We start from the raw sequence: 11,988 nt of genomic DNA, 5'->3' as shown, positions 1-11,988 counted from the left end.
TTAAGCAGAAATGTAGTCAGACCACACACAACTGGAATGGTGACTGGAAAGAGGACATAAGGGTATGTGAGAGAGGAGAGAGAGATGACGTTGATTGGCTGTAAGCGATGTATCCTTCCTGCTGTTCATTTGGGGGTCTCTGGGGAAGCCGTGTCTGGTTCTCATGACGTAGTCTGTGGAGAGGAAAGGACAAAAACGTTAGCTGGGTTGAGTGTATGACAGCCCGAGATGGGTGAGCGTCAGGTGCTAGCGTGTCACATGTGCGAGGTCCTGTCAGTTAACCCCCCAAGGACACCTTCCACGTGGAACCTTGTCCCCTCCATCTCTGTGACATAGGGATGGACGCGAGGCGGGAATGCTGCGGATGAGGACGCCTTCCGGGAGCTTCCTGATCGCCAGTCTCATGTCTGTGGCCGTGACCCTGCAAATACGCTGACAGGTCCTCTGAGAGCATGCACCCTTGTCCTCTAATTCCTACAGTTTCCGTGCCTTCAAACGATTTTAGTCATTACGGAATCTCACATTGTTTGCATCCTTCTCCTCTTTCTAATTTCTTTTCTTCTTTTCCAAGTGAGAAGAGGGGAGACAGAGAGATTCCTGCACGCGCCCCAACTGGGATTCACCCAGTCACCACCCTCTGGAACAGATGCTCTGCCCTTGTGTGGCCAGGATCAAAACCGAGCTCTTTTTAGTGCCTGATGTGGAGGCGGCACTGAACAATCCTCAGGCCCTGGGGCCGGGGCGTTCAATCTGATGGAGCCATGGCTGCAGGAGGGGAAGGGAGACAAGGGGAAGGGCGGAGAAGCAGATGGCCATCTCTCCTGGCAGCCCTGACCAGGACTCGACCTTGCGACCCCCACCTGCTGGGTGAACGCTCTACCAGTGAGCCCACCGGTCAGGGCCATCGTTTGCGTTTCTCAATAGAAAAAAAGAGCCACGCATTTTCCTGGACTCACGTAATTTAGGAAAATAAATCCCTTTAGGATGTTGAGCTATCAGACTCTCATCAAATAAGCCTCTGACAGGGGATGTAAGTGGTAAGCCATGTGTCAGACGGAGTGGTCCGAAGGTCTCCCATGTTCCTGCCTTGATGATGTAAAAAGAGTCTTTGTCTCTGAGAGAAGTCCTCATCCGTCCTGTTTTCTATGTGGTGCTCATGTAGCTGGACAAGCGTTGGCTTGAATAATGACGGAAGCGTATCTCTTGTTTGGTTACACCACCACCACCAGTGCCGATTCCTGCTTCTCCCTCAAGAGAGTCTCCCTGAGAATTCCTCATCGCCGCCCTTCCACCCGCATTCTTAGCTCACGCTATGTGCCATTCATGAGAGCTCAGACGTAGCAGAAGCACGCAATACAAGAGGAAAAGAAAAATCATGTCATGACAAGAGTTTTCTGGCTGGGGTAAAAATAGTGACTTAAAAACAGAGGCGTGCCTGTGCGAAGACTCGGGTCATGGGCCATTTGTACTTACAGCGGGTGAGTGTCCAGTCTCTGCTTCCGCTACTTGTCAGGACAGTCGTCTAGAGACAGAACAGAGAGAAATGCAAAGGAAGAATACCTGGTCAGTGTCTGTCAAATATTTCTAAGGATGTAAAAAAAAAAAAAACTTAAAATATTTTATGAAGATAATTCATAGAACAGGAAATTTAAGATAAATCCCTCTATTTTCTGATTAGTATAGTTCCACACCACTGGAGTGACCCATTCAGAAAGGAAAAAAGAAGGTCACCTCACCTGTGAAAATATTCACAGTATTTTCTTCCGGAATGTTCTTTTCTCTGGTCAGCTCCCTGAACTTTTCCAAACCTTTCTCATCAACAGTGTTTCCTCTGACTGAAAAAAATCACCGCACAGAAGGAAGACACACGCGCATGAGGACCCTGAAGATGTTCTAAATCCACCAGTGAGAAAAGTCAACGGAAAGCTGTGTCTTCACATTGCACCAGATAAGACATTCAAAGATGTCAACTTAATCCATTCCCACGTCCGCTGTCTAATGTCAGCCAGTCTATGACATCAAACCCAGGTCAGCTTTACACCTATGCATGTGCCCCCAATCACTAGCTGGATTCCAGAGAACAGCAGGCAAGCCAGGAATTTTGGGGTCCCTCCATCTAGAATCTTTACGCTCGCTCCTACAACCTGTGTCTGTCTGACCTGTATCCCTGCACAGGACACATGCCATCGGCTCCCAGAGAACCAGCCCTGACACACTGTCTACAGGAGGCCACATGGTCTCTTATTAGACGTCCTCTGCTATTACTTTTTTTTTGTTTTTTTAAGCAGATGCTGTTCTCATGATGGGAAAAGTACACCCCCCACAGACCCTGTGTGTGGTGGAAATGGTCCATCTTCAAGAGGCCTGCATGTCAGAAGCCTTAACCACGATGCAGTTTTACTTGAAAAGAACCCTCTGAGGCAGAGAATGTATTTGAAGAACTGTTTCACATGGAGAAATTTGAGTCCCCTGGTATAAAACTATGGCTTACATGAGTTGACCTGTTGAAGAAATTAGTTCTGCTGAAACTAAAATAAAAGAAGAAGTTCAAGAAAATAGAACTATGATCAAAGGCATCATGGCTGGCCCCCACCTCCACTAAGCTCTTTTGTTCAATTGTCTTTGTCATTAGATTCCGAGGTCCCTCCGTCAGTGACCCCAGAGAACTACGACGTGGTATGAGTACTTCCGAGGGTGGGGATTGTGTGACTATAAATATTGACAGCCGAGATAATAATACGCTGTAATACATACATACCATTGATTGCCGTTAGCCTGGAGACCTTGTTACCAGCGCGCTCATTGATGATGGTCACCAGCATGTAGTTATCTGACACTTCAACAAACGTCAAAAGATTTGTCCCATAATCTGTGCGAGAGAAAACAGGCAGGTAGACAGAAAGACAGCGTTGCTGTAATCAGATTGTGGGAGGGTGGCTTTACCACGGCCGATGGAACATATTGGTAACAGTCATTCCTATGTTTTTTCTCTTTTTTATTTTTAAAGAGACAGAGAGAGTCAGAGAGAGGGACAGATAGGGACACACAGACAGGAATGGACAGAGATGAGACGCATCAATCATCAGTTTTTCATTGCGACACATTAGTTGTTCATTGATTGCTTTCTCATATGTGTCTTGACCGGGGGGTGTTTATCAGACCAAGTGACCCCTTCCTCAAGCCTGTGACCTTGGGCTCAAGCTGGTGAGCTTTGCTCAAACCAGATGAGCCTGCGCTCAAGCAAGAGACCTTGGGGTCTTCTACCTGGGTCCTCCGCATCCCAGTCCAACATTCTATCCACTGCATCACCGCCTGACCCTATGTTTATTTTTATACTACTGTTCAGTGGATGTCAAAATTGATTTTGACAACGGAGAAAGTTAGGACCCAACTTCTCCACCGCTACCTCCCCATACAGTAAAATATTATACATTTTCCAGTCTTGCTAAGGTCCTTTCTAGACCATATGTTCTCAGGAAGCCAGCATGTTCCTCAAACAAGGGGAGTCTGTTGCTATCTGGCATGTTGTGAAATAACACTTTAGCATTTTATCCCATTTCCCTTAGGCCAGCAATGGAATGAATTTTTCTCTGGCAGGAAAAAGAGTTTACCCTTTGCAACATTGCATCAGAATGGATACATCCTGAGTGTCATTAGGCCATTCAGAATCAATTGGGAATGTGGCTTAAAGCCATTAAAATACCTTAGAGATAAAGGTCTTAACAGGCATCTCCATTGGTAGGAACAAAAACGTTTCTTTTTTTTCTTTTTTTAATTCTTAACCAGAGTTTATTGGAAACAATTATTTTATTTTATTTTTGTCTTTCCAAATTCTTTAATAACAATGCTACCAGTTATCACACCATGTTCCAGGTGATCACATGTGCTATTTTTACTTAAAGGGTTTTTTTTAATTTATTTTTATTTTTTTATTTATTTTTTTATTTTAATTTCAATAGATGCAGAAAAAGCATTTGATAAAATCCAGCACCCATTCATGATCCAAACTCTCAGCAAAGTGGGAATACAAGGAACATACCCCAACATGATAAGAGCCATCTATGATAAAACCACAGCCAACATCATACTCAATGGGCAAAAGTTAAAAGCAATCCCCTTAAGATCAGGAACAAGGCAGGGGTGCCCCCTTTCACCACTCTTATTTAACATAGTCCTGGAAGTCCTAGCCACAGCAATCAGACAAGAAGAAGAAATAAAAGGCATTCAAGTTGGAAAAGAAGAATTAAAGCTATCATTATTTGCAGATGATATGATATTGTATATAGAAAATCCTAAAGTCTCAGTCAAAAAACTACTGGACCTGATAAATTCAGCAAGGTGGCAGGATATAAAATTAATTCTCAGAAATCAGAGGCATTTTTACACACTAACAATGAACAGTCAGAAAGAGAAATTAAGGAAACAATCCCCTTCACTATTACAACCAAAAAAATAAAGTACCTAGGATGACATTCAACCAAGGAGACTAAAGACTTGTATTCAGAAAATTATAAAACATTGATAAAAGAAATCAAGGAAGATACATACAAGTGGAAACATATACCAGGCTCATGGTTAGGAAGAATAAACATCATTAAAATGTCTATATTACCCAAAGCAATTTATAAATTAAGTGCAATACCAATTAAAATACCAATGACATACTTTAAAGATATAGATCACATATTCCAAAAATTTATATGGAACCAAAAGAGAATACAAATAGCCTCAGCAATCTTAAAAAAGAAGAATAAAGAGGGAGATATCACACTTCCTGATATCAAGCTATACTACAAAGCCATTGTACTAAAAACAGCCTGGTACTGGCATAAGAACAGGCACATAGATCAATGGAACAGAACAGAGAACCCAGAAATAAACCCACAGCTCTATGGACAACTGATTTTTGACAAAGGAGGTAAGGACATTCAATGGAGTAAAGACAGCCTTTTTAACAAATGGTGTTGGGAAAATTGGACAGCAACCTGCAAAAAAATGAAACTAGATCACCAGCTTACACCATTCACAAAAATAAACTCAAAATGGATAAAAGACTTAAATGTAAGGCATGAAACTATAAGGATCTTAGAAGAAAACATAGGCAGTAAGCTCTCCGACATCTCTCGCAGTGATATATTTGCTGATTTACCTCCACGGGCAAGGAAAATAAAATACAGGATAAACAAATGGGACTATATCAAACTAAAAAGCTTTTGCACAGCCAAAGACAATAAGAAGAGAATAAAAAGACAAGGTACACAATGGGAGAATATATTGGACAGTACGTCTGATAAGGGGTTAATAATGAAAATTTATAAAAAACGTGTAAATCTCAACACCAGAAAGACAAACAATCCAATCAAAAAATGGGCAAAAGAAATGAATAGACACTTCTCCAAAGAGGATATACAGATGGCCAATAGGTATATGAAAAAGTGCTCAACATCACTAATCATTAGAGAAATGCAAATTAAAACCACAATGAGATATCACCTCACACCAGTCAGAATGGCGCTCATCAACAAAACAACACAGAATAAATGCTGGCGAGGATGTGGAGAAAAGGGAACCCTCCTACACTGCTGGTGGGAATGCAGACTGGTGCAGCCTCTGTGGAAAACAGTATGGAGATTCCTCAAAAAATTGAAAATCGAACTGCCTTTTGACCCAGCTATCCCACTTTTAGTAATATACCCCAAGACCACCATAGACGGGTTCCAGAAGGAGAAATGCACCCCCATGTTTATAGCAGCACTGTTCACAATAGCAAAGATTTGGAAACAGCCCAAGTGTCCGTCAGAGGACGAGTGGATTAAAAAGCTTTGGTACATATATACTATGGAATACTACTCAGCCATAAGAAATGATGACATCGGATCATTTACAATAACATGGATGGACCTTGATAACATTATACGGAGTAAAATAAGTAAATCAGAAAAAACTAAGAACTATATGAACCCATGCATAGGTGGGACATAAAAATGAGACTCAGAGACTTGGACAAAAATTTGATGGTAACGGGAGTGGGGCGGAGGGGTGGGGAGGGGGAGAGAAAGGAGAGGGAGGGGTGGGGTAAGGGGAGGGGCACAAAGAAAACCAGATACATGGTGATGGAGGATGATTTAACTTTGAGTGAGGGGTATGCAGCACAGTAAAAGGTCAAAATAATCTGGAGATGTTTTCTCAGAACATATGTACCCTGATTTATCAATGTCACGGCATTAAAATTAATAAAAATAAGATAAAAAATAAAAAATAAATAAAAATATTTAAAAAAAATAAAAATAAAATAAAATAAAGTTTCTTTATGGAGACCAGCATTGGTTGTTTCAAATCCCTCTGACTTAGTTACATTTTATCTAGTTCACACCATATGTGGAATAAATTACACTGTTTTAAGGCCAAAGTATACTTAATTGAAAATGCTGTGAACATGTAAAGTGGTAATGGACCCATTAGACTTGACTTCCTAAGGTCCTTTTTGAATGAGGACAAAACATTTTCAGAAGCCTGACATTTTATGAGATAAAATTCTCAGCATGTCCTCTTGTCTGCTGAGTAATAGTGAGAATGGAAAAGGGCCTTTGTAGTGACCTCTCGTAAGCTTTCGTGTGGGTCACATGAAACAGTGCAGCTCTTTAGTGGATCTATATGGAATTCAGAAATACGGAGTTCTTAGCAGACCTGGAGAGCGAGGTGTCAGCCCCGAAACCCTTGACCCAGGGAGAGGCCAGCACTTACAGTCGATCCTGTAGACATCCTCCTCAACAGCTTTCCCGAAGGCGGACATCCTTATGCATTCTCCTTTACTCCTGGAATTCAGAAAAACAGCGTCGTGTGGGGTGATTTAGATCAGTGGTGGTCAACCCGGTCCCAACCGCCCACTAGTGGGTGTTCTAGCTCTCATGGTGGGCGGTAGCGGAGCAACCAAAGTATAAATCAAAAGATAGATTTAACTACAGTAAGTTGTTTTATAAAGATTGAGTCTGCCAAACTTAGCCAAAATTCGACATAAAGTACTTGGTAAGTCATTATGATTATATGCTTTCACTGGCTGTCACTCTGCTTTAAAAATTGTATAAAGTAAAGTGACTTCCCTACTTTATAAATCACCATGACTGTGGAACTGGTGGGCGGTAAGAAAATGTTACTACTAACAGAGATACAAATGTGGGCAGTAGGTATAAAAAGGTTGACTACCCCTGGTTTAGAATAACACACATTTTCTATCTAATTAGGGTGTGACTGTTTCTTTTTCACACAAGCCTGTATCGGATAACACTCTCTTGACTCCTCTCATTGTGACTGAGAAGAGAAGGAGTACATTGCCCAGGATGAAATACCAGCCAAGTGGCAGAAAGGTCCTTGTGTACATATGGACTCTGAGAGTCCTACCGCAGACTGACCGCTTCTCACAAGCAGATCACGCTCAGAACCCAGTGAATTCCACTTACGCCTTCTGAAAATTCTGGGGTTTTTTTTTTAATTTTTAATCTTAAGCTATCACTACTTCTTCCCGCAGTGATATCTGGATTTGAAGAACTCTAAGACATAAATCTTCAGAATGTCATTTCCAGCAATAATGCAAGTTTGTATTTGAATCTTATGGGGAAGACATCTTGGAACACAACTTGATGCTTTTGGAAATTCTGTATTTCTTTGCCTGATATATTTTTTTTCTGATTCATATCTTTATCCCAGGATTCTTTTGCTTACACTTAAAAGATGATGCGGAAATACTTGATTTTTTTCTTGGTAAAATTATGAACATATGTGATAGCAGGTATTAGTCTATTTACACTAGAATACCATTGTGTGTGATAAGGAGAGACAGAGAAGGTTGTACTTTCTAAATATTTCTGATTTAAAATATGAGTATTTTTATCGACCTACTTCAGAAGTTGATAATGAAGAATAAAAACTGAGCATCACATCCTTGTTTCTTGGTAACACGTCATGATTCTGAGAAAAGCAGGATCGGACAGGGGCACCCTCCTGTTCTGCATGGTTTGGTAGCTACCCATCCGTGTGGGGAAAGGAAAAGCCAATCTTTTGACCTGCACGGTTCCTCAGAGCTGACTGCAATTCTCTCTCCTCATTCTCTGCCTACCTGGAAATCCACACCACCTGTGGGTAGTTCCCACAAGTGTTCACTGTCTTCTGAACGCATTTGATCACAGGGGTCGACAGCTTTGGCTCCGCCAATATTTTTTACTTCCTCTACACCAGGGGTCGGGAACATTTTTGGCTGAGAGAGCCATGAAGGCCACATATTTTAAAATGTCATTCCGTGACAGCCATACAACGACCCGTGGACGTGACGCATTATCCAATAAATATTTGGTGTTCTCCCGGAGGACAGCTGTGATTGACTCCAGACACCAGCAACTATGAACATGAGCGGTAGTAAATGAATGGATTGTGATCCATGAGAATGTTTTCAATTTTTAACGTTATTATTTTTTTTTTTATTAAAGATTGGTCTGTGAGCCAGATGCAGCCATCCAAAGAACCACATCTGGCTCGTGAGCCATAGGTTGCCGACCCCTGTTACAGACCTTTCTCTGACGCTCCTATTCTGCCTTCCAAGGCACCCAACATCTTGTGTTCCCTGTGACCCTGACAGATGTACAGCACTGCCTTCATCTCCCACTCTCGGGCAGTTTCTTTTCGTCTCGCATGGCATTTTTATATAATTTCACACCGTATTTTCTCCTGGCCTGCCTATCTGCCTAATTAATGCTCTTTAGACAAACACTGGTAAGGAAAGTTTATTCTTCTAAGTTCAGGTTCTTAGCAGCACACTGGCAATGCTGTAAATGGACACTTCCTATGTATTATGCGAAGCCAGGAATGTGTTGATTACTTTACTTGTGTATTAGAAAACGGTGGATGATTTTCAGAATGAAGATGACGGCGGGATCCACCTGCAAACAGGCTTCCGGAGCCAAGTTTGCATCCACATGTGGACCTTGATTGGCCAAGTTTGACGTGAGCTGTCTAGGCTCTCGCTCAGAATCTGTGGGGTGTGAGTGCTCTAGATCAGTGGTCCCCAACCCCCGGGCTGTGGACTGGTACCTGTCCATAGGCCATTTGGTACCGGTCCGCAGAGAAAGAATATATAACTTACATTATTTCCATTTTATTTATATTTAACTCTGAACGATGTTTTATTTTTAAAAAATAACCGGATTCCCTCTGTTACATCCGTCTGAGACTCACTCTTGACGCTTGTCTCGGTCATGTGATACATTTATTCATCCCACCCTAAAGGCCGGTCTGTGAAAATATTTTCTGACATTAAACCGGTCCGTGGCCCAGAGAAGGTTGGGAACCACTGCTCTAGACCCTTACTGTGGTGTGTGTACTCATCTTTACCAATGAGGTGCTTCCTGACAGAGCTTCTGTGACTGATTATTCTTTAAAAACTTGCTCCAGGCCCTCCTGTCAACTGCCGTAGGGAGGCGTGGTGACAATTTCAAAGACTTTTAAAGCTCACAAATCAGAAGATCAAGTTCTGAATATAATGCTACATTCCCCTGTCCACAGGGCAGTCTTTCTCTGTTCCAGGGTTTGTTGTTTTTTTACGTGTTTTTACCATCTGTTATGTTTACTTACCTGACAAAATAACTGAAAAGGACATAGCCGCTTTGGAGGTCAAATTCCATGTGACGCATATGTTGCCTGAAGGGGCCATCCTCCCCGATTAAGTCTGGGTTATCGGATGCCAAGGTATGCGGCTTCCAGTTTCCGGAAACCTAAATAAAAAGGTGTGTGTGTGTGTGTGTGTGTTTTATCAGAATTGGTAGTCCCAGGAGGTCCCCAAACACAAAATGTCATTTAATATTGATCAGAGCCCAAAAAATAAGATCTGAATCAATAAATCCCAAAGAAGAACAGAAGCATGCTAAACACTAGGACTCTGGGCGCAGAGGACATTTCATGAAAAGGACATCATGGGGACAGGGAAGGAAAGGCTCTGATAAATGACTGGGACCCTGTCAGACTAAGAAGCTTGTATGCAGCAAAGGAAAGAGACAGTGAAACAGGGCAGCCAACCAAGTGGGAGACAATATTTACAAGCAGCAACTCCAATAAAGGGTTATGATCCAATATATATAAAGAACTCACAATGGTCAACAACAACAAAAAAAACCAAGCAAACGATCCAATTAAAAAATGAGGAGAGGGCCGGAACAGACACTTCTCCCAAGAGGACGTACAAATGGCCAACAGTTATATGACAAGATGCTCATCTTTGCTAGTTCTTAGAGAAATGCAAATCAAAACTACAACGAGATACCACCTCACACCTGTTAGATTAGCTATTATCAACAAGACAGGTAATAGCAAGTGCTGGAGAGGCTGTGGAGAAGAAGGAACCCTCATCCACTGTTTGTGGCAATGTAAAGTAGTACAACCATTATGGAAGAAAGTATGGTGGTTCCTCAAAAAACTGAAAATAGAAGTACCATATGACCCAGCAATCCCTCTACTGGGTATATACCCCCCAAACTCAGAAACATTTGTACGTAAAAACACATGCAGCCCCATGTTTATGGCACCATTGTTCACAGTGGCCAAGACATGGAAACAGCCCAAGTGTCCATCAGAGGATGAGTGGATTAAAAAGCTTTGGTACATATATACTATGGAATACTACTCAGCCATAAGAAATGATGATATCGGATTATTTACAACAACATGGATGGACCTTGAGAACATGATGCTGAGTGAAATCAGTAAATCATTAAAAGCTAAACACTATATGATTTTATGCATAAGTGGGACATAAAACTGAGACTCATGGACACAGATAAAAGTGAAGTGGTTACCAGAGAAACGGGTTGGGAGACAGGAGAATAGAGATCCAAATATACGCTGAAGGATAATGATTTGACTTTGGGTGGCAGGCAAACAATTTAAAAAAGACCTTAAATGCATTAGAAATGTTTACCGAAATGGTTTGTACTCTTGTTGATCAATGTCATTCCATTAAATTTAAATTAAAAAAAAAAATTATACTTCTTCTCTTTAAAAAACTATGTCAAATATCATTCATGAAGAATGTCTCATCTCTTTTGCATAAATACAAAGTCCTTTATTATTAAAGGAAGCAGAATTAATTTTTTTAAAAACTGTGAAAACCCAATGTAACAATGAAACGGGAAATTAAGGTCTTGTTGAAATAGCCAAAGTTGTGTTGTGATCAAATGCAAGACTTCCAACCCACCAGTGGTTCCGTAAATCACACTGTGTTTTACAAGCACAGTCGAAATAGGTAAGCAGACAATATCCAGGAAACACAGTCAAAGCCTAAGCAGAATCTTGTCAATTACGGCAGAAATGCACAAGGACCCGCTCACCAGAGCGATTCTGTTTAGGATATAGATGGTTAGGGCTTAGGACACCTAGCTGGGCATTCGTCACAGGTGAAGACTTAAAAAAGCTCTCTCTCTCTCTCTCTCTCTCTCTCTCTCTCTCACACACACACACACACACACACACACACATACAACCTCAGGTACCTTGGGGACACCTATTACAGGCTGTTGAGCGCACAACAGACCAAGAACGAGAGTCAACAGCAGAGTCTTCATGCTGGGGTGCTGTGGGTCTCTCTTCTGTACGGGTTCAAAGCGGGTCTCCCGATGGTGAGATTCTGCTTGTCTGGCCTTTATATATGATTTGCCCGTGGGTGTGGCCCACGGGGCGCCCAATTACCAGTCATCGTACCATAGCCTTATGCAACATGGAAAATAAACAACCTCTTGGATGCAATGCATCCTGAAGATCTTTCAGACCTCAAGGACGTGACCTGTGTTCCTCGTACTTCTGGAAAGAACATGGTGTTCCTGGGCCTCCAGGGCTGTATTGATCTAGCCCGTGGGGCTGGTACACCGTGCACCTGCTCGCATGGCACCGTGACTTGGAAGAAAACCCTCATCTGCGCTGTGCACTGGAGATGTTTCAAGATAATCACCA

General features: G+C 42.0%; 1 protein-coding gene across 1 annotated transcript; it reads right to left on the bottom strand.

Annotated features, from left to right (window-relative positions):
• Nucleotides 1–2,666: 2,666 nt before the first annotated feature.
• On the bottom strand, nt 2,667–11,636 carry LOC136386022 (allergen Bos d 2-like). Its single transcript, XM_066357335.1, has 4 exons — nt 11,532–11,636; nt 9,622–9,761; nt 6,745–6,815; nt 2,667–2,869 (listed from the first exon to the last, which is right to left on the bottom strand). Exons 1-4 carry the CDS (start codon nt 11,601–11,603, stop codon nt 2,667–2,669), a joined length of 486 nt encoding a protein of 161 aa, XP_066213432.1. The 5' UTR covers nt 11,604–11,636.
• Between the last annotated feature and the right edge of the window lie 352 nt (nt 11,637–11,988).

The sequence above is a fragment of the Saccopteryx leptura genome, chromosome X, assembly GCF_036850995.1.
Source record: "Saccopteryx leptura isolate mSacLep1 chromosome X, mSacLep1_pri_phased_curated, whole genome shotgun sequence".
Classification (NCBI taxonomy): domain Eukaryota; kingdom Metazoa; phylum Chordata; class Mammalia; order Chiroptera; family Emballonuridae; genus Saccopteryx; species Saccopteryx leptura.
Note: the sequence above shows the minus strand (reverse complement) of the source record. Positions and strands in the feature narration are given on the sequence as shown.

What these genes read in the sequence shown, in the direction of transcription:
- LOC136386022 (XM_066357335.1), bottom strand. Translation starts at nt 11,603, where the DNA reads ATGAAGACTCTGCTGTTGACTCTCGTTCTTGGTCTGTTGTGCGCTCAA. An exon ending in CTGTAATAGGTGTCCCCAAG is followed by an intron (nt 9,762 to 11,531) that starts GTACCTGAGGTT and finishes CTTTTTATTTAG; the next exon opens with GTTTCCGGAAACTGGAAGCC. An exon ending in GGATGTCTACAGGATCGACT is followed by an intron (nt 2,870 to 6,744) that starts GTAAGTGCTGGC and finishes TCTCTCGCACAG; the next exon opens with ATTATGGGACAAATCTTTTG.